Raw genomic sequence first — 27,876 nt, forward strand, 5'->3', positions numbered from 1 at the left:
TATGATGTGCCTTTTCTTCTAAATACTTAAATGTGTGTCTCCCAAAATAGAGGGACATTTCTTGTACCGCTACTGTAGAGGTATTGTAAATTAGGAGGTTGATATTAATAGTATGACTAACTTAATTTTTATCAGTTGTTTAGCTAATACCCTTTATAGGAAAAGAAAAATTCTTTTTTCTGGTCTAGGGCCCAGTCCAGGATCATAGGTTATCTCTCACTAGTCTCTTCTAATCTGGAATAGTTCCTCAACTTTCTTTGTTTTTTATGACTTTGACATCTTTGAAGAGTACAGGCCAGTTATTTGTATAATGTCTATCAATTTGGAGTCATGGATACTTTTGACCATTATTTTTTTCTGGCCTTATCCTATGAGGAAATTTTACTTTAATGAAAAGCTAAATGGGTATATTTCTAAGAGTGGATATACTTCCCTCTTTTTTGTTCTTAAATCTGTACAATGTCTGGTACTTATATCTGGTTTTTCATTAAATCTTTCTTCCTTTTTACCTTTTAGAAACACCAAAGTCTTGTACTAAGTCTTCTAAAAATTCCACTCCGGTTCCTTCGAAGCAGTCAGCCAGATGGCAAGTTGCAAAAGAACTTTATCAGACTGAAAGTAATTATGTAAATATATTGGCCACAATTATTCAGGTAAAAGTTTGGTTGCAAAATGATCCTGTTCCAATGTTTGTAACTAAAAAAAAATCTAAGAGATAATATTTCTTATAAGAAAATTATATAAGCATAGAATTTGAACGTAGGTAATAAAAATGAAAATATATGACAAAAAACTGCTATTGGGGAAATGCCATACTACAATAGTAGCTTTTATTCATACAGAAATAACAACTTTTTCTATAGTGACTAAAAAGAGAAGGATCCTCTGTAGATGATCTAGAGGGGACCAAGTTTTATTTGATATAGAACTTCACAAGTTCCCTGTCATGATACCGCATTTATTTATATTTATACATGGATATGGTAGGTAACTTTTCCTGAAACTGTACATTCTAGGAGTCATTGCTTTATTTACTGTGGCAAATATATGAAAAGCAATAACAATGAAGCATAACAATATGGATGTAATTATTTTGGTAATCCTTTCATGTATCAAGTTTCTTAGAGTATGCAGTGGTTGGTCATAAATGTTAACTCATTGCAAATCATTAAAATGTACTGTGAAGTTAATGCCAAAGAAGAAGAATTCTAATGGATCATTGTAGGATGCGATTGAAGAAGATACTAAGAATAAACTGAAATTCAAGGTTCTGAAAGACAATATTAGGATATTATTTTGGCATCTGCAGAGAGAATAGATTGTTTTAGGTTATAAAAAGGAGATTGTCAGGAAAATAAAGTTGATACCATCAAGCTTGTCTTTGAATAGAAAAATAATAGGGAATTTCTGATTGGGGTTAATTTTTATTTATATTTATACCTCTATTTGAATTCTTAATATAACTGATTAGTGTTCAGTATAATAGCCTTTAGTTGCTTGCGCTGTTGATAAAATGCATGGATAAGAAATGGAAAGACTTCTTTCTTGGTATTCATGGAGAGGTTATTCTTCACAGTTAATTTGTTTAGCCGTAGTCACGGGTTTATGAGGCCCTCTGCTGTATTGAACTTTACTTGTTTTAAGTCAGCTTTGCTCTTCTCCCTCAAGGGAAATCATTCTAGATGAGTTAAGTTTTTATAGTCAGCCAAAATGTAGTCAAGTAGCAGAAAATCCCCTTGGCATATACTGTTCATGTACTTTGGTAGCATTTATTACCCAGAACTGTAAATCCTTTCAGGCCATGGTAAATGCACTGGGGTTTCAGAATTTAATTTGCATATCAATTAAATTCACTAAAATGCCTTTTAAAAAAAGCCCTTAGAATTATTAGACTGTAGATGGTCTCATACCACTATGCTTACTATAAACTCACTGTTTATAGTTATATACTGTTTATATAATTATATACTGTTTATAATGTATTTTCCTTTTATCTTTATCTTTTTTGTTTTTTTTACTTAATCTCCTCCTTCTCTTTTTGCTATTGGCTTTCATTTTACTTGACATATATTAAGATCCCAATAATACATTATTATTTTTAGTTTGAATAGTCAATTGATGTTTTAAAACTTTACTTTTTAAATTATCATACAGTGAAATGACTTTCTTTGTACAGTTCTATGAATTTTAACACATGAAAAAATTTGTAGAGCCTCTACCACAATCAGAATATAGAACATTTGGGAATTGCTTTCTAAGTTAAAAGGATTATGGTGGGGTGCCTTGGTGGCTCAGTGGGTTAAGCCGCTGCCTTTGGCTCAGGTCATGATCCCAGGGTCCTGGGATCGAGTCCCATATCTGGCTCCTTGCTCAGTGAGGAGCATGCTTCTCTCTCTGCCTCTGCCTGCCACTCTGCCTGCTTGTGCGCTCGCTCTCTCTCTCTCTCTCTCTCTCTCTGACAAATAAATAAATAAATAAATAAAATCTTAAAAAAAAAAAAAAAAAAAAAGAATACAGAACATTTCTATCTTGCCCAAACTCCCGGTACTTCCTTTTCTTTTGTAAGTCACACCCTTTCCTCATTGTAACTCCTGGTGACCACTGATTTCTTCTTTATCACTATAATTTTGTCTTTCTAAAAAAAGTTTTATATTTTTTGAGAATGTCCTGTGAATGGGATTACAGTTAATATAACTATTGGACTAGCATTTTTTAGCCTCTGAGGTTCTTCTAACTTGTCTGTGTGAATAGTTTGATCCTTTTTATTGTTGAAGAGTATACCACTGTATGGATGTACCACAGTTTTATTTGGTGACTCCTTAAAGGACACTTGGGTTATTTTTGGTTTGGATGATTATAAAAAGAGCTGTTATCAACATTTATGTATAGGTTTTATGTGAACATAAATTTTCCATTGCTCTTGAGTAAACAGCTGGAAGTGGAATTTTTTGATCATATGGTAAGTAATGTTTAACATTATAAGAAGCTGTCATACCCTTTTCCAGAGGGGTTATGATTTTGCATTTTTACCATCTGTGTGTGGGAGTTCAGTTGTTCATATCCCAGCCAGTTTCGATATTATCAGTACTTTTTGTTTTAGCCACATAGATAAGTATGTCATGGTATCTTATGCCCTTAATTATCATTTCTGTAATGATTGATGGTGTTGAATATCTCTTTTCTATACCTTTTTTTGATAAAATAACTGCTTAAGATTTTCCCCATTTTTAATTGAGTTGTTTCCTTCCTGAGTTTTGAGAATTCTTTATATATTTTGAATACTAGTCCTTTGTCAGATATGTGATTTGCAGATATTTTTTTCCTAGTCTCTAGGATGTCTTTTTTTTTTTTTTTTTAAGACTTTGTTTATTTGTTTGACAGGGAGACAGAGAGAGAATACAAACAGGGGGAGTGGGGGAGGGAGAAGCAAGCTTCCTGCTGAGCAGGGAACCTGACTTGGGGCTCCATCCCAGGGCCCTGGGATCATGACCTGAGCTGAAGCCAGATGCTCAACAACTGAGCCACCCAGGTGCCCCCTTATCATGTCTTTTTATTCTGGGTTGAAAACTTTTAAATTTTGGTGAAGTCTAATTATTAATTTTTTTTTCTCTTATAGTTTGTGCATTTGATTTTTTATCTAAAAGTTCTTACCTAAGCCTAAATTACAATATTTTCCCTTATGTTTTCTTCTAAATGTTTCATAGTTTTAGGTTTTTTGCTTAGGACTATGATCCATTTTTTTTTTAAAGATTTTATTTATTTGACAGACAGAGATCACAAGTAGGCAGAGAGGCAGGCAGAGAGAGAGGGGGAAGAAGGCTCCCTGCTGAGCAGAGAGCCTGATGCAGGGCTCTATCTCAGGATCCTAGGATCATGACCTGAGCTGAAGGCAGAGGCTTTAACCCACTGAGCCACCAGGCGTCTCCTATGATCCATTTTTAGTTTATTTTTTTGCCTAGGGCAAATGGTGTTTTAGTACCATTTGTTGAATGTCGAGCCTTCCACCATTGAATCTGTCAAATATTACTTGGTCATCTGTGTGTGTGTTGGTTTGTGGACATTTTTCTATTCTATATTAATCTTGTATATTTTTCTGTTCACCAATATCACAGTCATGAATACTGAAACTTTATACAAAGATGTTCCTTTGCCTTTATATATAAATTTTTAGAATTAGGTTTTCTTTATCTACAAAAAGTCCTGGAATTTTGATTGACGTCGGGTTAGATCAATAAATCAAATTGGGGAAGAATGGACATTTCTTGCTGTGTTGAATCTTTCAATCCACGTCCTTATTTATTTAGGTCTTTGATTTCTTTCATCAACTTTCTGTAATTTTCAGCATGATGTAGGTATTTTATTGTATTTATATTAATTTTAGTTCTTTATTGTAAGTGAAAAATTACTGAATTTTGTTTTTCATTTGTACATTACTAGTTTATAGGAATGTGATCTGTGTCTGTGTTGAGAGAGAGGGAGTGAGAACATGCATATCTGAATGCTGAGCTGTAACCTTGCTAAGCTCACTTATTAGTTACAGATTTTTTCTTTTTTAAAGTTTGATACAAGCACCAATATAGACATTAACAGGTCTTCTCATTTGAAATCCAGTCTTTTTTCTATTTATAAACCAGGTTTCTACACTACTATGGCAAGACATTTAGTACTTATATTAAGTGCATGTCTGGAAAAAACTGATTGCTTATTGTCTTCCTTAGTAACTTGAATAGAAAGTACAAATTACTCTTGTTTTCTAACAATTTAAATGATTTGTAGAACTGTGTGATAAACTTTTATTAGATCCTAACAACATTTTATTAAAGGAATGTGTATACACATAGAAATATATAAATAAATAGGATAAAATAGAAAATGTTATAAGGAAAGAGTTCTCAAATTTAAGAAGTATTTTTTTAATTGGTTCTTTCTTTTCCATTAACATCTCCTCCCTTTAAAAAAAATTTTTTTTAAAGATTTTATCTGTTTATTTGTGAGAGAGAGCACAAGCCAGGGGTGGGGAGTGGTGAGTAGAAGGGAGGAGAGGCAGAGGGAGAAGCAGACTCCCTGCTGAGAAGGGAGACTGATCTAGAGCTCCATCCCAGGACCCTGGGATCATATCCTGAGCCAAAGGGAGACATTTAACCAACTGAGCCACCCAGGCACCTCTTAATATCTCCTCTCTTATCATTATTTATATGATTACTTTTTTTTTCCTTTTCCTGCAATCTATCTAAACTAGTCTTTTTTTTTTTTTTTTTTTTTAATCTAGTTATTTCAAGTACCTTTGGAAGAGGAAGGACAACGTGGTGGGCCTATCCTTGCACCAGAAGAGATTAAGACTATTTTTGGTAGTATCCCTGATATCTTTGACGTGCACATGAAGATAAAGGTAAATTTTTTATGTTAGGTTGGTAAGTAATTCTTTTTGGATTGTGTTTATATAATTTCTCGGGTACTATTGATTTGCCAAATGAGGTTTATACCTGAAACTTCTTATTTTCTTTTTTTATTCCTTTGAATCATTTATGTCCCTTTGCTCCAGTACCTTATTAATATTTGTTGTTTGCCTGCTTTTTGATTCTTTTTTTAATTCTGAAAATAAGGGATTAAACCTTCTCAAGTCTTTTCTATAGAGACATGTGGTTGCTAGTGCTTATTTTCTTATTTTTCTACTGTTCCTCTCAGTTTGTATGTTTTGTTTTGCTTTGGAATGTTTGAAAAACTGTGAAGCTGGAAAAGACTTAGAGACCATTTTGTTTGTTTTTCTATATCTGGTCAAATAAATACAAAAACCACGTAAGACAATGCTATCTATCTGTTTAATGATTTTTTTTCCTGTGATGAAGTGTTCGTGATTTATAGCTATCAGTCTCTCATAGTTAAGTAATTTGGGAGCCGGTTTAGCTGAACTCTTAAAAGTAGTTAAACTTTATTTCCTCTTATTTTTCCTAAAAGGTGCTAGAGCAAAATTGATCCGTTTTCTCCTCAGGACACCCTATATGAATGTTTTGTCCATATTCCAATAAAAAGATCAATCTGAATTATAGAATCCCCCTTTGGGCTCCTTGCTGGGCGGGAAGCCTGCTTCTCCCTCTACTTGCTACTCCCCCTGCTTTTGCTCTCTCTCTCTCTGACAAACAAATAAAAAATCTTAAAAAAAGGAAAGAAAAGAAAATACCCATAATCTCATCACCCAAATTTAAAAAGTTTTTTTGTATTTTTTTATTTTTTTATACATAGCAGTTTTTTCCCTTCTTTTAAATGTAGCTAGCCACCAAGTACTGCCACAGCTATTTGAGTAGTACCAAGAAGTTGGTATTACTGTTTGCGTTTTATAGATGTAAAACTGCTACACATGGAAATTAAATAAAATTTCCAAAGTCAAGTCATCTAACAAATGCTGCATTCAGGGTTTGAACTCTTGTTTATCTGATTTCAAAGACTGTTTTCTTTTCTTAAACCCTAATGCTATCTTGCTTTTTTTGAGATATAATTGGTATAACATTGTGTTAGTTTTAGTATATGACATAATGGTTTGATATGTGTATATACTGTGAAGAAGTGATCACCACAATAAATTTCGTTAGCATCTATCACCACACATAGTTACAAATTCTTTTTTCTTTGTGATGAGAACTTTTAAGATATACTTTCATAGTAACTTCCAAACATGTAACACAGTATTATTAGCCATAATTATGCTGTATGTTATATCCCCACATCTGTCTTACCTTATAACTGGGAATTTTGTATTTTCTGACCACCTTTGCCCATTTTGCCTCCCCCTTGCCCCCCATCCTGGCTCTGGCAACCACTAATATGTTCTCTGTGTCTATGAGTTTGGTTTTATTTATTTCTTTAGTTAGTCTAGGTTTTTTTAGATTCCACATATAGTTGAGATCATACAGCGTTTGTCTTTCTCTTATTTAATTCACTTAGTATAATGCCCTTAAAGTTCATCATTGTTGCAGATGGCAAGATTTTCTTTTTTGTGGTTGAGTAATAATTCAGTTTTATATACACATACATTTTCTTTACCCATTCATCTGTTGATGGATGCTAGATTGTTTCATGTCTTGGCTATTAATGGTGTATTGCTTCTTGATCATGCTGTAGGTATACTCTTTTAGTATGTAAAGGAATAAACTGTGTAAATGTGTCCTAAATTGGTAAAGTTTTTCATATTATCTTGTTAATACAGAATTCCTGAGAAGCACTGGTGTGTATGTATTTTATGGTATCACATAGAGGTTACAGATGTAGACTGTGGAATAAGGCATATTTGGTCATGAAGTCAGGTAGTGAAATGCTTCAGTTTTCTTATCTGTAGAATGGGGATAGTAAGTGTCTGAATTGGGGGTTGTGGAATTTTTTTTATTTTTTACATATTTAGAAGACACTAAGCATAGTGCTTGATACTTAACTGAGCCTTCAATAAATAACAATAGCAATTCATATTAATAATCTAAATTCAGAAGCTGAGTAAACTAATATTCAGACATTTTGTAAAGGATTAAAACTAGTTTTGTTTGCCGTGTTTACAACCACTGTGTCTGGCACTTAGATTTCTATCAGTAAATGTTTGCTGAATGGTGGTCATGCTGCTTTTAAACGTTCCAGATCAGACTGGAAGTCTGTGTTTCCTTATCTAGATATTACATGAACAACTTGACCTCATTCTTAATTTGACTCCAAAATAATATAGTGATGATACTTAGTTTAAGATGAGAATTTTTGAGGTTGTTATCAACATCTCTCTTTTCCTATGTGTGAATATTTCCTTTTCAGAATTTATCAACATTCATCCTTGACATACAAATGCCTGCTTTTGTGTGGAACTATGATGAAACAAAAGAGAAAGGGGAGGGATTGGATAGAGTACTTTTTCTTTATATGTTTATCCTTTGTTAATTTAATGTAAGTCTCAAAGTATCCTGGTGCTTGTTTCAGGAACAGGTGTGTATTGGGAAGTCTGCTAATTTGGTTTATTGTGCGGTGAGCTAGAGAAGTCCAGCTTAAATATAAGTAGATAATAACAAAACAAAACAAAAATATTAAAAAAAGTAGATAATAACAGTACAGAATAAATCTTAACAAAGACAAAAAGAAGTAAGCTCAGCTCTTTTAGTCCCATCTGTTTAGTTTCTCCTCTTCCAGCAGGTTGTTGTAGCCTGCTCTATGTCTTAGAACTATAGAGTTCTTTCTTAATGGCCAGGAGGTAAACCTGGAAGAATCCTATGGAGAATTCCTGATGTGTTTGGGCAGGGAGAATGAGATGTACCCCAGTGTCTGTGCTAAATTGGGTGAAGCATTTTCAGATAGAAACATTGTAAGAAATGGTGGCACTATGAGTAATATTCTTAGGGACCTACCCCCTGTCTTGACTCCCATTTCTTTTTCTTTCTTTTTTTTTTTTAACAAACATTTTATTTATTCATTTGACACAGAGAGATCACAAGTAGGCAGAGAGGCAGGCAGAGAGAGAGGAGGAAGCAGGCTCTCCACAGAGCAGAGAGCTGGATGCAGGGCTCTATCCCAGGACCCTGGGATCATAACCTGAGCCAGAGGCAGAGGCTTTAACCCACTGAGCCACCCAGGCGCCCCTTGACTCCCATTTCTAAAGGAGAGGAACTGTTGTGTAGATCAAGTGGAATAATGGAATCTGGAGCTAGACTACTTGAGTTTGAACTGGTTCACAACTATGTGATTTGAGTCAAATTGCTTGATCTCTCTAAGCCTTAATTCCTTTATTACATAGTTTGTGAGGTAACCATTCATGAAGACAGAAATGCTGAGTCAACAAACATTAGGAATTCAAGGTTCATCAGAAATAGATTATTTTTCAGAGTGCCTAGAGATTATATTGCTTTCTGATAGCAATGTTCTTACAAAAGTATATACACTCTTCTTACAGTTTTTTACACTTTATTTTTTTAAGATTTTATTTATTTATTTGAGAGAGAGCATGAGCCGCAGGAGGGAAAGAGGGAGAGGGGCACGCAGACCCCACTCTGAGCAGGGCATCCAGCGCAGGGCTCAATCCCAGGACCCTGAGATCATAACTGAAGCTAAAGGTAGACTCTTAACTGACTGAACCACCCAGGGACCCCAGTTTTTTACCCTTTAGAAAAGGATCACTAGATTAGATTGCCAGACCTGTAGGTTTTTTTCTCTTTTGTATCACAGCTTTCTGAGTTTTCTGTGTACTTTATATTAAATACATACGTAAATATAGTTAATGATAGCTTACTTAGCACTACAATCTGTTAAGGATTTTTTTTTTAAGATTTTATTTTTAAGTAATCTCTACACCCAATGTGGGGCTTAAACTTCAGCCCTGAGATCAAGAGTCATATGTTCTACCAAAAGAGAAACAAGAGAGAGGAAGTTTGTAAATGAGACTATGCTTCAGTCAATATAATGTAGTAGATTCTGACACTGACTAGCTAGTTTTAAATTCTGGCTCTAGGGTTTGTTCTGTGGCCTTGGGCAAGTTATTTAACCTCTCAGTGTCTCAGTTTCCTGTTCTGAAAAATGAGGATGATAATAATTTCTGTCTAAAAGGATTAAATTAATACTTATTAAGTACTTAGAACAGTCCTGAGGGGTGCTTTCTTTTGTTTCTCCCAAATGCAGTTTTAAATGGCTAAATCTTAGTTCTTGATTTTTGGGCTGTTATGGTATCATTGCTTTTAGTTTCCTCTTATGCTATCAGAAGTGGTTTTTCCCCCTTTTTAAAACTTTTCTGAAGCTGCTAGTATCATTATTGAGGAACTTTTGTTAATGTGGGTTTTATTTATTGGTGTTAACTGTATTTGAAATTAAAATGGAAAATTTAAAAGTATTTTTCAGGATGCTTCAAAATTTTTAACTTTATTGAGGTATATTTTATATGTCTTTAAATTCATCTATTTCAAATATACTATTCAATGATTTAATGACTTAACTAAGTGATGCAACTAATCTGATCTGATTTCTGTCTCTATAAATGTGCCTTTTCTGGACATTTCTTACAAATATAAATATACAGTATATTGTGTCGTAGGTCTGACTTCTTTCATGTAGCATATTTTTAAATTTCCTGTATGATATAGCATGTTAGTAGTTCCTGTGCACGGACAGATAATAGTCTATTACATAGCTCTGCCACATTTCTTTAGGGTTTTCCCAGTTTTTGGCTTTTACGAATAATGCTGCTATGAACATTTTATGTAGATATTTGTGTAGGCATGCTTTCATTTCTTTTCAGTAGATACTTGGGAAAAGAATTGTTGGGTCATATTGGTAGTCTTATATTTAAAACTTTTCAGAAACTGCCGAACTTTTACATCATTTTACATTCTCATCAGTAATGTATGAGCTTCAAATGTCCCCACAGTCTTGCCAATACTTTTATCTTTTTTTTTTTAAAGCCATTCTAGGATGTGGTGTGGTCTGTTTTTTGTTTTTTTTGGCTTGTTTAAGATTTTATTTTTAAGTAATCTCTACACCCAATGTAGAGTTCAACAAGAGTTGCACGCTCCACTGACTGAGCCAGCCAGCTGCCCCTCATTGTGGCTTTGATATGCATTTCCTTAATAATGATGTTGGGGCGCCTGGGTGGCTCAGTGGGTTAAAGCCTCTGTCTTCGGCTTGGGTCATGATCCCAGAGTCCTGGGATTGAGCCCCACGATGGGCTCTCTGCTCAGTGGGGAGCCTGCTTCCCCCCCCCCCCCTCGCTCTCTCTGCCTGCCTTTTCAAAGAAAAAAAAAAGTAATGATGTTATGCATCTTTTCACATGCTTTTTGTCATTTTTATATTTGGTGAAATGTGTGTTTAGTTCTCTTGCTCATTTTTTTTTTTTTAAAGATTTTATTTATTTATCAGAGAGAGGGGGAGAGAGCGAGCACAGGCAGACAGAATCGCAGGCAGAGGCAGAGGGAGAAGCAGGCTCCCTGCAGGGAGAAGCAGGCTCCCTGCGGAGCAAGGAGCCCGATGTGGGACTCGATCCCAGGACGCTGGGATCATGACCTGAGCCGAAGGCAGCTGCTTAACCAACTGAGCCACCCAGGCATCCCTGTTGCTCATTTTTTGATTGGGGTTTTCGTCATCTTATTGAGTTGCTAATGTTCTCTATAAATGCTTGATATGAGTTCTTTATCAGCTGTGTTTTGTACATACTTTGTCTCAGTCTATTGTTTATCTCTTCATTTTTTTAATGGTGTCTTTTGAAATACAAAAGTTTTTAATTTTGATGAAGTCCAGTTTATCCATTTTTTCTTTTATTTACTTTACTTTTGCTTTCATATCTAAGAAATTTTGCCTAACTTAAGGTTTTAAAGATTGTTTTCTTCTAGAAGTTGTATTGTTTTAGCTCTATAGTTAGGTCTGTAATCCATTTTGAATTAATTTTTGGGTTAAGTGAGGGTTCATCTTTTTGCATGTGATATCCAATCCAATTTAAAAATTAATACATTTAAAGTAATAATAACTCATTATGTGGGTAGCATAAGTAACATAATCTTTATGGAGAATAACTAATTTCCAAAGCAAAATAGTGAGAAGAGTGATGGACAGACGTTTTTTCTGTCTGGTTTACGAGAAGAAGGCTTCTCATATCAACTTCTGAATTCAGTCACTTGTAGTATCCCACATCATATAGACTCTAGGAAACTTTGTTGTATGATTTGAGAGAATTAGAGTGGAAAAATAAAATAGAACTTTAGTATTGTAATGAAAATAGTTTTAATCTCGTGAATCCCACTAAAAGGATGTCCTGAGGGGCCTGTGGTTGACACTTGGAGAACTTTTGGTTATAAGAGCTTATTGATTAATTTCTAACTTAAAGTCACTTTCAAAAATTTCTGTTAGGAAATGGGTCATTTCTTGGCATCTCATTTTATCATCTGATTTGTGTTTTACTATCTTATAATGGTTTTACATGTCTTCTATTTCTTATAAATATTTCATATTTTAGGATGATGATAGAAAAGTTTTATAGATCAGGAATTAACAAACTACAGTTGATGGACCAAATCCAGTCAGTTTTGGATTTTGGTGTTTTGCTTGTTTTGGTAAAGAAAGTTTTATTGAAACACAGCCACATTGGGACACCTGGGTGGCTCAGTGGGTTAAGCTGTTGACTCAGGTCAAGATCCCAGGGTCCTGGGATTGAGTCCCACATCGGGCTCTCTGCTCAGCAGGGAGCCTGCTTCTCTCTCCGCCTCTGCCTGTTTGTGTCTGTGTTCGTTCTCTCTCTCTCTCTCTGACAAATAAATAAGTAAAATCTTTAAAAAAAAAAAAAGAAAAGAAAAAAGAAACACAGCCACATTCAGTTACTTATGGATTGTCTATGTCTGCTTCCACAGAACAAGGGGAGAGTACTTGTAACAGAAACCATATGGCCCTTTAAGTAAAATTTGCTGATCTGTTAGAGATTATAGTTTCAAATGGCTGATGTTAAATAAGATGCTTCAGCAGCAAGATCAAAAGTAGTTTTCTATAATTAATAGCGGCAATCAACTTTGTAGTTAATAGAAAAAGATGCTGAGCTGTCATATCAATTTGGAAAGTTAGGCTTAGGCTATATTTTCTTAATATTTTTCAAGGATATTTTCCTTTTAGTCAAAAAGTTAATTCCTTCTTGAGGAGAAAGAATGTGTTATATTAATTGTTTAGCACATCAAAGTAAGATACTTTGTAAGGTGCTTCTTTCAAATATTTTAAAAATACTGAAAGATGTTTAAGGGCCTGTCAAGTGCAAGCTTAAATGTTTCACTTTGTGCTGTTATAGGATGATCTTGAAGACCTTATTGTTAATTGGGATGAGAGCAAAAGCATTGGTGACATCTTTCTTAAATATGTAAGTATTTTATTTTTCTTTTAGGATTTCAGGTTAAAGCATCATCTCATTAAGTACTTGCAGAGAATAACAGTTACTTGTTTAAATGTGAGAGCTTTCAATTTTGACATAGTTGTTTGTGAAATATATTGGAAGTGTTCCTGTCTTCTGAAACATAATTGTTATATATAAGTTAACACTTTCTTGGTACCCTAAGGTCATTATTAGGGACACTAATTGTCATACTGTGCTATAATCTCTTTATTATATATGACTTTATTTGTCCATCACAGAATTAAAAAAATTTTTTTCTATAGTTGAGGTTCTTTTTCTTTATAGTTGATACCTTTTTTGCTGTCATTACTTCTCTGCCTAACAACTTCTAATGAACGGCTTTTTCTTTACTAGGGTAGGAGCCACATAATTATCAAATAAAGTAAATTCATTTTGAAAGAGATGCTGTGAATAAGGCTTATAAGTGTCTTTCAGTCTCTTTGGATATAATTTATAAGTTTCAATTCCTTGAGTTCTGGTGCATATACTTTTCTGAAACCTCCTAACTTCCGTCCTTCCCATATAGTCTTACATGTTTTTTTTTCTGGTTGACTGAGAATTCCAAATATGCAGATTATTGTCACATATCTTTTTCTTTTCTTTCCTTTCCTTTTCTTTTTTCTTTCTCTCTTTCTCTCTTTTCTTCCTTCTTTTCTTTCTTGTTTCAGAGCTAGAATTTAGTGATTCATCAAATTATATACAACATCCGGTGCTCATTACTTCAAGTATCCTCCTTAATGTGCATCATACAGTTACCCCATTCCCTCCAGCAACCCTCAGTTTGTTTCCTAGAGTTAAGAATCTCTTATGGTTTGCCTCCCTCTCTGTTTTCATCTCATTTTATTTTTCTTCCCTTCCCCTATGTTAATCTGTTTTGTTTCTTAAATTCCACATGTGAGTGAAATCATTTGGTGTCTTTCCCCTACTGACTTCTTTTACTTAGCATAATACCATACTCTGGTTTTACCCATGTTGTTGCAGATGGCAAGACTTCATTCTTTTTGATCGTTGAGTAATATTTCAGAGAGTGTGAGTGCTTGCATGCATACACATTTCTTTATCCGTTCATCTGTCAGTAGACAACTGGCCTCTTTCCATATTTTGGATAATGTGTTGCATATCTTTTTGATACCTTTTAGTCTCCTCAATTAGCCAAGACATTTTTCCTTTTTTTTGTTGTTGAGTTTTGGAGTAATATAATTGATCTTTAAAATGGTAGTTTGAAAATAAAACTGGGGCACCTGGGTGGCTCAGTGGGTTAAGCCTCTGCCTTCGGCTCAAGTCATGATCTCAGGGTCCTGGGATCGAGCCCTGCATCGAGTTCTCTGCTCGGCGGGGAGCCTGCCTCGCCCTTTATCTCTGCCTGCCTCTCTGCCTACTTGTGATCTCTCTTTATCAAATGGATGAATAAAATCTTAAAAAAAAAAATGGTGGTTTGGATTCATCAGTAAATAATAACATGTTCTTGGGTACTAATTACTATATTCTGAACTTACAGAAGTTTTTAAACTTTATCATGTTTCTGTCAATACAATAGGAATTAGTATTCTTTCTGAGTCTTTGCTTTTCAAGTTTTAGGCTATATGTACCAGTTGATGTGTTTTGGTTAGCAGTTAACTCATTAATGAGAAATTTGTAAAATTTCTATATTTAACTTGAGAAGAACTTATTTTAATTCTTCTTTTTCATCCAGTATGTCAGATTTTGACTATTTATTATTTGGCTTTAAATTCCATTATCTAAGGGTAACATGTATAACAAATTAATGTGTTTTTTCTTCTTCCTAGTCAAAGGATTTGGTAAAAACCTACCCTCCCTTTGTAAACTTTTTTGAAATGAGTAAGGAAACAATTATTAAATGTGAAAAACAGAAACCAAGATTTCATGCTTTTCTGAAGGTAATGTGTGTTTCTTAAAAAAAAAAAAAGTTTGAGAATAATTTCTGAAGGAGTTCACTTAAATAATGCTTTTAGTAAAAATCTATCCATATAAGAACATCTTAATGTTTAACCTGTTAACTTCAGCCAAACCTGGGGAAGGGGGGCAGTGATAATAGTCTTCAGAAGATTTAGATAGCAGAAGCTGTGAGGGAGCTGAGTGAGTGAAAATGCTATCTGCAAGTACTCAGATTTTTTTAAAGTTAAACATGTTTTAGTTCAGAGACATTTGTTAGTGTGATTTGGTTTTGCCTTTAAGGATTTTTTTTTCTTTACCAGTGCTTTATTTTGTTTACTCAGTGGTATCTGCATACTTAATTCCTCAAAAACTGTTTTTTCTCATGAATGGTGTAGACTCAAGAAAAACTCAAGATGGAATTTATAGGAGTGTGCAGAGAAACTCACTTTGTGTTTAAGATCTTAATCCTTGAGTGGCCAGGAGGTCATTTCAGGTCCTGGAAGTTTAGAATTTATTCCCCAACAGTAATCTTCCAGAGAACAACTGCTACCCCATCTCTTCTATTAGTTCTTTAAAGGACAGTTGTGATAAGGTGTAATCTAATAAATGTAAGGTATTTAATGTTTGCAGGAAAACTTTTTTATTGTTAAATTAATTCCTTTCAGATAAACCAAGCTAAACCAGAATGTGGACGGCAAAGCCTTGTTGAACTTCTGATTCGACCAGTACAGAGGTTACCTAGTGTTGCGTTACTTTTAAATGGTACTTGTCAGATCTGTTTTCATATTACTTTGGATGTTTTTTATGGAATTGCTTTGCTCTAAAAATTTTGAAATTCTTTTCATTTTCATAGTTTTCTTAAATTTCAGCATTAAAGTTTATGTCTTATGTAGAAAATACCTTTATGGATAATCTTAAAAACACAGATACTATAATAATTCAGTCCCCTAAAATGCTTTATTTATTACCATATCAACTATATTGACTATTATTTTTTCAGTTTTTGTTTCTCTAAGGAAAGCCTTACATTTCATGGTGTGTCATTAATGGAAAATCAGTTTATATCCATGTAAACAAAATTCACCCACAAAATCACAAGATGAGAGATGATTCATGTCTCAATCTGAATCTTTATAAAGTCTGTATACTTGGTCTATATGCTTTGTTTCTTCAGTTATACAGGACACTCTTGAAGCATCCATTTATTCTAAAGCTTAAAGAGAGTTAATTTTGGTGTTTTTTTTTTTTTTTTTTAAGATTTTATTTATTTATTTGACAGAGATCACAAGTAGGCAGCGAGGCAGGCAGGGAGAGAGGAGGAAGTAGACTCCCCATGGAACAGAGAGCCTGATGTGGGACTTGATCCCAGGACCCTGAGATCATGACTGGAACCAAAGTCAGACACTTAACCAATTGAGCCACCCAGGCACTCTAAGATGTACAGTATTTTGAAGTCTTAGATAAAAAAACTACAATTTTTTTTTAACTACTATTTTTCTAATGTTGGGGAAAAAAATTTTATATAACAGATCTTAAGAAGCATACAGCTGAAGAAAATCCTGACAAAAGCACTCTAGAAAAAGCTATTGGATCACTAAAGGAAGTAATGACGTAAGTGCACTATTTCAATTTCTTATTGTTTCCTAGATTAAAATGGAATTGTAGAACAGTTAGAATTATAAATGGATTGAAAAATATCAATAGCAAATTTTTATAAAGTAATGTCTGAATTATTTTTCTAATAGTATAGTTACACATTAAAATGATGAGAGAAGTATTGCGAGAATACATTGATTAACCAAAAACATTTATTTCTTAAGGTATTAAAGTATTATGTATAGAAAGAAACAATGATTTAGAAATATGGTAATGTTATAAACTTACTTCTGGACATGTTCTTTATATACCTCCACTCATAGCATGTTCTTGTCTTCATTTAAACTACTCAGATATAACTAGGAAGTCGACTGTAGTGAAATAAAAAGAAAAGATTTATAATACTTCTTTCATTTTTACTTTTGACTTTTTGTTTCTTACCTTGAATTTAATGGCGTATGAATTGATAGGGTTGGTTGGAGATGTATTAAAAATATAAACCCTGTGGAACTGACTTGGGTGATTGATTGTTAAACTTAGGCTAATTTCTGTAGGTCTAACTTGGAGACATAGCTTTAATCAGAAATGATCTTTTTTAAAAATGTAAATTCAATTAATTAACATATAGTGTATTATTAGTTTCAGAGGTAGAGTTAATTGATTCATCAGTCTTATATAACACCCAGTGCTCACTACATCACATGCCCTCCTTAATACCCATCACCCTCACCCCCCTCCTCTCCAGCAACCGTCAGTTTGTTTCCTATGACCTCTTTAATTTCATCTTGTTTTATTTTTCCTATCCCTTCCCTCTTTTATGCTCTGTTTTGTTTCTTAAATTCCACATATGAGTGAAATCAAATGATAATTATCTTTCTCTGATTGACTTATTTCCCTTAGCATAATAGCATAATACCCTCTAGTTCCATCCATGTCATTGCAAATGGCAAGATTTCTTTTTTTTTTTGATAGCTGACCAATATTCTATTGTGTGTGTGTGCATGTATATGTGCCCTCATATATATACCACATCTTAGGGGTCATGAGTTCAAGCCCTATGTTGGGTGTGGAGATTATTTAAAAATAAATAAGCAAATAAACTGAAAGAAAAAAGAAATGATCTTTCTTTTATTTATTTATTTCTTATATTTTACATTTTGATTTTTTTTTTAAGATTTTATTTATTTGAGAACAAGAGAGTGAGTGAGAGAGTACCAGCAGGGGGAGGGATAAAAGGAGGGGGAGAAACAGGCTCCCCATTGAGCAGTGAGCCTGATGTGGGACTCCCATCCCAGGATCATGACCTGAGCCAAAGGGAGATGCTTAACCGACTGAGCCACCCAGGCACCACAGAAATTATCTTTCCTGATTATTATAATCAGAAAAGAAAACTGTTGCTATTAATTGTTATGCCTCAAGGAGGGTGAGGGCACTTCTACTCTTTGGATTTTGTCATCAACATGGTTAATAGATTTAGTTAAATGACTTCTCAGATTCCTTGAGGTGCTTCTGTGTGAAACAGTTTCTTAAAATACTTGAAAAGGAGCTCTTAGAGACTTTGCTAGCTCTAGAGAGAGGGTCCACCAGTAGAATAATGCTCAAATTAACAATAATAGCTTCTGTTTTTGCTGAAAGGGTTACGGGTGTTTTGTTTTTTGCTTATGTTTATATTTTATATGTCAGCCAGCCAGACTTCATGCTTTTACTTTTTATTTTGATGCTAGGAGGATAGTTTTTTTCAACACTTTATTGTTTAACATACTCTGCACATAATTTACCTTGATCCTTTCCACAAACTATGAAGTAGACAGTCAGTGGTAACTTGTCCTCACAAAAGAGAGGACTGAAAGGTTATTATTTGCCCAATCTACTGTTTGGTGTGTAGAGTACTTTACCAGTATTATCATATTATACATAAATATTTGTTATGTTCTATAATGTTCTATATGTTCTATAAACAAAGATTATAGAGTACCTATGTTCTATAAACAAAGATTATAGAGTACCTAAGTAGGGTATAGTCATTTGACCTGTTGTCTCCCTTAGAATAGTATCTGTTGGCTGCTTTAGGGATAATGAGCCATACTGATAAGATAGGTGATTAAAGATTTCTTTCATTTTCAACATTATTTAAGCTTTCTGAGAATTTAAGAATCTTTCTAATATATCTCTATCCTGAATGCTGTGCTCATAATAGGTTTTCAGTAAGTGTTGAGTTATAGGAGCTACTATTTTAGTGTTGAATTGTGATGCTGATTTATAAACTTAATACAGTTTCACCACATCTGAGTTCTTGAGACTTCTGAATATTTAGCTTAGGTTTTAAATGCTTATTATGCTTGATTGAAACAACTATAATTTTTCAGGCCAATTAACTAGTCCTTGCCATTTAAACAAACAAAACCCCCCTAAGATTAGATTCTTACAACATTAGTTACACTTGTTTAACTTATTGTTTTTATTTATTTGCATATATTTTTAATTTTTACTTATTTTTGAGAGCAAGAACACAACTCAGGAGAGGGGGAAGGGGCAGAGGGAGAAGCAGACTCACCGCTGAGCAGGGAGGCCGATGCAAACTTGATCCCAGGACCCCGGGATCATGACCTGAGCTGAAGGCAGATGATTAAGCCCCTGAGCCACTCAGATGCCCATACATGCTTAGCTTATACAGATTAATTTGTTATAGGTCTGTGCTTTAGTAGCTTTAGTATGTGTGTGTTTTTTGTTTTTGTTTTTCAAGCTATATTATTAATTTTGGTATGTATACTCTCCCATGGTACCAACACTAACTACCATCAAGATAAGGGACAATTTCTGTCCTCTCCAAAAGTTTACTCATGCCTAGTCCTGCTCATGCCAGGATAACAACTGGTGTTGTTTTTATCAGTATAATTTTCATTTCCTAGAATTTTGCCTAAATAGAATCAGACCAAAAAAAAAAAAAATTAGAATCAGACAGTATATTGTCTTTCATCAGTCTTTCACTCAGCATGATTATTTTGAGAGTAGTCATTGCTCATATCAGTAGTGCATTGGTTGTTATTGTTTTCCATTGTATGGATGTACCACAACTGATGTGTGCTTTCATTTGTTGGTGGACATTTTGATTGTTTCCCCCATCTCTGACTCTTACAAATAAAGCTGGTATGAACATTTGTGAACAGGTCTTTGTATGAATTTATGCTTTCCATTCTCTTGGATAAATATCTAGTGGTAGGAATGAGTAGGTCAACTAGTAGGTATATGTATAACTTTTAAAAAATTACCAAACTGTTTCCAAAGTAGTTGTACTATTTCACATTCCTACCAACAGTATATGGTGAATTTCAATGGTTCCATGTCCTTACCAATTCTCAGATGTTAGTTGTTTTAATTTGTGGAATTTCAATAGATGTGTATATCCATTGATATCTCTTTGTAATTTTGACTTGTGTTTCCTTTAATGACAAATGATGTTGAGCATTTTTTCATGTGATGATTGCCCTGGCCAGAAGCTCTACTGCAATGTTAAACAGAGGTGGTGAGAATGAACATCCTGTTCTTGCCCTATTACTGATTTTAGGGGGAAAGCATTCAGTTTTTCACTACTGAGTATAATGATAGCTTTGGGACTTTTATAGATTGCCTTTATTAGATTGAGGAAGTCCTTATTTACTTCTTGTTTGTTGAGTGTTTTTATCCTGAAAGGACATTGGATTTTGTCAAATGCTTTTTCTGTCTATTTAAGTGATCATGTAGTATTTGCCTTTTATTCTCTTGGTGTGGTGTGTTACATTTATTGATTTTTGCTTGTTTACTCAAGCTTGTATTTCCTGGAATAGTATATTTTTTTATGTTGCTGGATTTGTTTGGCTAGTATTTCGATGAGGGTTTTGGTGTCTATATTCATATGGGATGTTGGTCTATAGTTTTCTAGTGATGTCTTTTGGCTTTAGTATCAGGCTTATACTGGTTTTAGAGACTACTTTGAAAAGTTACCTTCTTCTGGTTTTTGGAAGAACTTGGAAAGAATTGGTTCCAATTCTTTAGGTGTTTGGTAGAAATCATCAGTGAAGCCATTAGGCTTTAAAAATCACTAATTGAAATTATTGTTACGGATCTATTCAGACTTTTAATTTCTTCTTGAGCAAGTTTCTATAGTTTGTGTCTTTGTAGGATTTGTCTATTACAGCTAAGATATCTAATTTTTGGCGTGTAGTTGTCCATAGTTTTCTCATAATCCCTTTTATTTCTGTAAGGTTGGTAGTGCTGTCCCATCTTTTATTCCTGATTTTAGTAATTTGTATCTTTTTTTCTTTTTTCTTGGCCAGTCTAGCTAAAGGATTATCAATATTGTCAATCTTTTAAAGAAGTAAATAATTTTGTTTATTTTTCAGTTATTTTTTGTATTCTCTATTTCAGTAATTTCTATTCTATGATTTCTTTCTTTTTGCTTGCTCTAGATTTACTTTGTTTTTCTCCCCATTGCTCAGAGCAGAGTCTTAAATCAATATAACCTAACATGTTTAGGTTATTGATTTGAAATTTTTTTTTATTATATGTGCATTTATAGCTATAAATGTATAGGTACTACTTTAGTTGCTTACTGTATGTTTTGTATGTTGTGTTTTTGTCTTCTCCCTAAGGATTTTCTAATTTCCTTATGATTTCTTCTTGACCCATTGGTTATTTAGGAGTGTGCTGTTTAATTCCAGCGTACTCATGAATTTCCAAAATTTCCTTTTATTATTTATGATTTTACTCTGTTGTTGTAGGAGGAGATGCTTTGTGTTATTTCGATCCTTTCAGAATTTTTGAGGCCTATTTTATGGCCTAACCTGGAAAATGGTCCATATACACTTGAGAAGAATGTGTATTTTGTTGTTGTTGGGTAGAGTATTTCTATCATTTAGCTTTCGGCCTATTTATATCTTTGATTCGAAAGTTTGTCTTTTATAGACAGCATTAAATTGGGCTTGCCTTATTTGTCTCCTGTCTCACAGAATTGACTTTCTAGTGTCTTGACAAGCCCTCTTCCCTTTCCTTTCCTTTCCTTTCCTCTCTTTCTTTTTCAAGAGAGAGAGCACCCTGTGCATGGTGGGGAGGGGAGGGTGGGCTAGGGGTATGACTGAGGCACAGGGAAAGGGAGAGAGAGAACCCTAAACAGACTCTACACACAGCAAGGAGTGGACCCGGGCTTGATCTCTGGATCCTGAGGTCATGACCGAAGTCAAAATCAAGAGTTGGACGCTTAACTGAGCAACCCAGGCACCCCAACCCTATTTCTTTATATCTTTATGATTTTTTAGTTGTTTCAGGAAGAAGTTGTATCCTTTCCTTCTTAATTCATCTTACATGGAAGTAGTAGTCTTAGTTTTTGTTTCAATAAAATAATTAGCATATGACTTAGGAATAACCTACATAAAACCTTAACTGAACTTAGATTTAGAACTTCTATTAACCTGAAGTTTGTATGGGTTTATTGTATTTTAGGAAGTATATCAGGGTATAATAAAAAACTAATATAAAAGAAGATAATAAAACACTTTTCTGAAGGATTCTATGGAATTTTTTTTAATATAGTTGGCTACTGTTAGGAAATATCTTAACTGATGCAGTTGTCAAAATTAAGATAGACTCACATGGAAGATCTTTTTTTGTGACATGAGATGTCTTTGAATGCAGTTTTCCAATTTTATTAAGTTTTAAAAGTTGAAGTTTTAAAACTAAACTTTTTAATTTTTCAGCCATATTAACGAGGATAAGAGAAAAACGGAAGCCCAAAAGCAAATTTTTGATGTTGTTTATGAAGTAGATGGCTGCCCAGTAAGTATTCTTTTTTTTTTTTTTTTTTTTTTTAAATATTTATTTGACACAGAGAGATCACAAGTAGGCAGAGAGGCAGGCAGAGAGAGAGAGAGGAGGAAGCAGGCTCCCTGCTGAGCAGAGAGCCTGATGCGGGACTCAATCCCAGGACCCTGAGATCATGACCTGAGCCGAAGGCAGAGGCTTAACCACTGAGCCACCCAGGCGCCCCAAGTATTCATTTTTGATGAGTGTCAATTTATTTTTTATTATTTAGATTCTGTATTTTAAATATGAACAGAATTTTGGCACCATCTTCTTTTTTCTTTTTATTTTCATTTTTCCTTTTTTTCTTCTTAAAATTTATTTATTCTAGAGGGTGGGAAGGGACTGAGGGAGAGGGAGAGAAAGTTATCTGAAGCAGAGTCCTCACTGAGCACATAGCCCAGTGTGGGGCTCTATCCCTGAGATAATGACCTGAGCCAAAAGCAAGACCCAGATGCTTAATCAATTAAGGCACTCGGGTGCCCAGCACCATTTTCTTTTAAATGGTAACTTTAAAAAGATTACTACCAAGTGACTCTTTTACTAATATTTTCAATCTCTACAGGCTAATCTTTTGTCTTCTCACCGAAGCTTAGTCCAGCGAGTTGAAACAATTTCTCTAGGTGAACACCCCTGTGACAGAGGAGAGCAAGTAACTCTCTTTCTCTTCAATGACTGCCTGGAGGTAAATTTGTTCTTAATGTAGTATAATAAACTGCTGATTTATGTGACTTCCCTGAATATTTAAAGCCAAGCTTTGATTGAAGTATAATATACAAGTTAAAGTTAATGTAATCAGTTTTTTGAGACCACTGGTTTAACACTATTAATAGACTGCTTTTAGAGAAGGCCAATACTAGGAAGTACGATAAATTTTCATGACTTAAAATACAAGTCAAAATGAAAAATTTGGTTTATTTTCATGCTAATAAATGCTTAGGTTAAGAACTTTAGGAACGTCTTGTTTCTATGTATGTTTGTTCAAGATCCACAAAGTAATTCGAAATTTAAGTAGATTTTTCAAGCGAAGAGGGAGCCTGTATTTTGTTGATGAGTGGGATAATGTGATTATTTACTACTATGAATTGTGATCCCTGATTTTTGCTTAAAACCACCCATTTTAGGGTAAGTGGTTGGTGTATCAGATGGGGTGCGATGATTTTAATTTTAAATTTCTCCTCTATTCAGGGATTTCCCACATATTAATTCTGTGGGCAAATTGAATCATCTTTGTGTGCTTTTCCAACTCTTTTCTTAGTAGTGTATTTTTAAACAACTAAACAGTCTAATGGAAGATATAAAGATGTGTATTTTCCTTTATCTCAGAAAAAAAAATACCTGTGTATTTTGAAAATAAATACCAACCAGAAGACTTTTGATATTTCTGTTATTGGGTAACTTGCTGTTGCTTTCATTGCAGTGATTTGATGGGTTTCCTTTTTCTTTAAAGTCTGTACCTCTTCCTTTTATGCTTTTCTACTTCTCTAGAAGTGCTGCCCTCTTATGTATATTATTATTTAAAGTATAAAATACAAGGGAATTTTAAAGAACCAACCATGCGCAGTTACAGGTATAATAAAATTTCACCAAAACTTTGTGTTAAATGCAGAGTTTTGTTGTAGTGAGGTTAATAAAAAATGATATTTTTATTGGTCAGTAATGTCACAAAAGACAGTGAAAATACTACACATAATTGACCATACCCTGAACTGAAAAAGTCATAAAAAATCATGAGGCAGATAATTTTGAACTACTTGTCACCTCCATGAGGAGAACTTCAGCTTGCTTTTGGAGGACAGGGGCTGGGTGAAGTCAATTTCCAGTGGGGTTTTACTGTACGTAATTGTTCAGTACTTCTATTTATTTACTTCTCTTAAAAGCCTGTTTTAGGTTTTTTCCCATTGACGTGCCCAGGTCAACTGGCTCCATTGTCTGTACTTCTATGCTAATCTATTCTGGGTTTTATCCTCTTAATCTTGACAGAGTTGTGGTTTACTTTAAATTTTTGGTCATATGTCTTCAAATTCCATGAAGTTTTCTATAACTGGCTCATCGACTTACCTGCCACTTTAATTCCTGTCATTGGTTATTCCCTATAGCTTCTGAGTTCATTATGTGATATTCCAGTTTCATATTTCTTTTACCTTCTTAAGTCCACTGACTTTTTGTTCTGTGTATCTCAGCTCTCTCTCTTAGAATCATATTAACCAAAACAGCTCTATCCCCAAACATTCAAATTAGACTTCAAGATTTATAATTCTAAACTTTTATTCCTTAGCTTGTTTAAAACAAAACAAAACCCTTAGCAAATTTGCTAATATGATAAATGTTAGAAACATTTAAAATGGATAAAGATCTAAATTGACTTCTTTTAAATTTGACAGTTGATGTTTTCCTGAAGCTAAGCTGATAGAGGATTTACAGACATGTTTCCTTTTTATATTTTATCTGTGCTTTGAATTTTTACTTTGGTGTGCTAGCATTTGTGTCATCACTATTGGTACTTGTTATTGTTTTTTCTTTTTAAAAAAATGAACTTTAAAATTACTTGCTTATCCAAATTGATTTCAACGTATATTCAGATTTATAGTGGAAATTACTTAAAGTCTTTATTGCTTATTTTTCCTATGTTAATATAAATTTTAATATTTGATAATGTAACATAGATCTATATCCTATTTCTGCTTCATTGTGAATATGATATTGACTGTCTTTTGCATTTTTAGCCAGACTTTGTCATTCATGATGATGACCAATCTCAATTCATTAATTAACTTACCCTAAATCATTTTGTGTTAATGTCTTTCAGTTGATGATCATGACCTCAAAAATGATGTTCTTCTAAAAAGCAAAATAGTACACTAGACTTTCATGGAAATGAAAAGAATAAATTTAAAGACCTTAGAAAATTCACAGAAGTCAGTACATTATGAATCACAGCGTTCTTTCTGATTTTATTACTGTCTTCCCCTGAGTTACTTTACCTATCTCTTTCTCTTGCAGGAATTCCTAGTTTAGGTAAAGTTAATCTTAACACTGCACCTTATAATTTGTATCATTTGCATAATGTATTGTTTAGTTAGTTCTTTACTCTGCCTCTTTCTCAATGGTATGTAAATATCATGAGACCCAGAACCATTTCTGTGTTTTTTACTCTTTTGTCTTCAATGCCTTGTACAGGATCTGAGATTGTGAATTCTGCTCTTAAACTAAAATCGATTATCTTTTGAACCTGAGACCAAGATCCAGAGCAACTCTTCCCCTTTCTGAACTCAAGGCTTTTTGTTGAAGATTCCTCTGTCCTTCAAGGCTATTCCCTCTCAAAATGCTTCTAAGTTCTTTCACACCTCTGGGACCTTTTGCATAGATCTTCTTCTTTGGTCTGTTTTCCTGACTTTTAACATTCTTCTCATACATACATGAGCATTTCTTTTATACAACTTCATGCCTGTATGAATTAGTCACATGGTAACTCTGCTTTTTATCACAGAGTAATTCTCAAATGACTAATTGTCAAATGGATCTCATGTAAATTTATATGATTATTATCATTTTTATGTATTTGGTCTTTGTTTTCATCATATTATTTTTTTCTATACTCAGATAGCAAGGAAACGACACAAGGTTATTGGCACTTTTAGGAGTCCTCCTGGCCATACCCGACCCCCAGCTTCTCTTAAGCATATTCATCTAATGCCTCTTTCTCAAATTAAGAAGGTACTGGACATAAGAGAAACAGAAGGTATGTTCACTGGATAAACTGTTGGCAGAAAATAATTTTATTCATTGTAGGTTTGATTCAGTCCCTTTTGTTTTTGTTTTAAACTGGTAAACTCTCCTTTTATTTTTATTTTTAAAGATTTATTTATTTGAGAGAGAGAGCGCACAAGCGTGTGAGCTGGGGGAGGTGCCCCAGAGAGAAGGGGAGGGAGACAGTCTCAAGCAGACTCACCACTGAGCATGGAGCCTGACATGGGTTTGATCTCACAACTTTGAGATCATGACCTGAGTTGAAATCAAGTGTTGGACGCTTAACCAACTGAGCCACCCAGGCACTCCTAAACTGGTAAATTATCTTTAAATACAGTTGGTTAGTTTTTGTAATTTTTCTTAGATATCTATCCCCACTCTTCTCTCGGAACCTACTTGATATCTTACTTTTCTTAAATGAAAATGCTCTCTCAACCTGTGGGATATCTTTCATCCCTTAAGGGATAAAGTAGTTTTTAAATGGTTCTATGTCAAGATAGTGCCTTAGGGGCACCTAGGTGGCTCTGTGGGTTGGGCCTCTGCCTTCAGCTCAGGTCATTATCCCAGGGTCCTGGGATGGAGCCCCACATCCGGCTCTCTGCTCAGTGGGAAGCCTGCTTTCCCCTCTCTCTGCCTGCCTCTCTGCTTACTTGTGAGCTCTGTCAAATAAATAAATAAAATCTTAAAAAAAAAAAAAGTGAAAGTTAAAGATAGTGCCCTAATCTAGCTCTTACCACAACAAAACTTACTTTTATTTCTTCAGAATCCAAAAGAAATCACCAGTCTATTGCCTGTACTCTGCATCTTATTCCTTCCCTGTCAGCAATGGCTGCATTGCTAGAAATATGTTTAGGATATGGCTGGAAAAGAAGTACTTGAATAAATGCACCCAAAATAACTATGGTAGAATTAACATGGGTCAAATGTGTATTAAGGAGAGTTTCCTCTCAAGCTTGATAGTGTTAGGGAGATTCTCTGAAAGCCTGAAATTACCAAAAGTTTATACCTACCAAAACCTGTATCATCTGGTTAGTTGGCATCTAGTGATGTGTGTGTATGACCATATTTTAGATGTTAGACATAATGTTTTTATGGTGTAAGCTGGTTTCATTACTGATCCCTCCCACTAATAATGGAAGACTTTGAAGTTTATGAGAAACAAAGAAAACTTGAACAGCAACTTATATTGTTACCTTGATTTGGTTGTCAGATTCTGGATTTATTAAGGGTTAAAATAGTGCATTTATTTAAATCACCTCCATATTTTTGGATTTGACTTATAGATTATAATTATTATTTAAAATAGGTTCTGTTTTAGCATTTTGGTCCAAAAACATTTTGTAACAGTTTTGATATTTGGATATTTTATTTCTTTGAACTTGATTTAAGTTACCAAATTAATCTTACAATACCATTTTAATTTAAAACTTAAATTTAGGAGTTCTAAGAAATGATATCATCTAATTCAAAAAACTATCTCATAGAAAATACTACTTAATGTCAGTAAATTTCATTGTTGGTTTCTTACATGGTACTTACTATTATAATTCTTACCAGTGTTTCAATGTAGTATGGATGTTCTTTGTCCAGTTAAAAATAGAGGGATAGAATGATCTCCTTGGGGGGAAAAAAAAATAGAGGGATAAAAAGGGTGGAGAAGAGATAACTTTATTGGAATTTATTGCTCTGAGGAAAGCTTGAATAAATCTATCATTTCTAAGGAGTAACACTTAATGTTTATACTTATTATGGAACCTTAGATTGCCATAATGCTTTTGCCTTGCTTGTGAGGCCACCAACAGAGCGGGCAAATGTGCTGCTCAGTTTCCAGATGACATCAGAGGAACTTCCAAAAGAAAACTGGTTAAAGATGCTGTGTCGACATGTAGCCAATACCATTTGTAAAGCGGACGCTGTAAGTTCTTAAA

General features: G+C 34.0%; 1 protein-coding gene across 21 annotated transcripts in view; it reads left to right on the forward strand.

The window, feature by feature from the left end:
- The window catches only part of ECT2 (epithelial cell transforming 2), a 63,553-nt gene that overhangs the window by 18,841 nt on the left and 16,836 nt on the right, over nucleotides 1-27,876 (forward strand). For all 21 annotated transcript variants that reach the window (XM_082688793.1, XM_082688792.1, XM_082688789.1 and 18 more), the window contains 10 exons: nucleotides 517-653; nucleotides 5,270-5,389; nucleotides 12,773-12,841; nucleotides 14,662-14,772; nucleotides 15,436-15,532; nucleotides 16,300-16,381; nucleotides 22,096-22,174; nucleotides 22,764-22,883; nucleotides 25,802-25,940; nucleotides 27,709-27,863. In XM_082688793.1, coding sequence (XP_082544919.1) covers nucleotides 517-653; nucleotides 5,270-5,389; nucleotides 12,773-12,841; nucleotides 14,662-14,772; nucleotides 15,436-15,532; nucleotides 16,300-16,381; nucleotides 22,096-22,174; nucleotides 22,764-22,883; nucleotides 25,802-25,940; nucleotides 27,709-27,863 — 1,109 coding nt within the window. The remainder of the gene's footprint in view (nucleotides 1-516; nucleotides 654-5,269; nucleotides 5,390-12,772; nucleotides 12,842-14,661; nucleotides 14,773-15,435; nucleotides 15,533-16,299; nucleotides 16,382-22,095; nucleotides 22,175-22,763; nucleotides 22,884-25,801; nucleotides 25,941-27,708; nucleotides 27,864-27,876) is intronic.

The sequence above is a fragment of the Mustela nivalis genome, assembly GCF_964662115.1.
Source record: "Mustela nivalis genome assembly, chromosome: 1".
NCBI classification, from domain to species: domain Eukaryota; kingdom Metazoa; phylum Chordata; class Mammalia; order Carnivora; family Mustelidae; genus Mustela; species Mustela nivalis.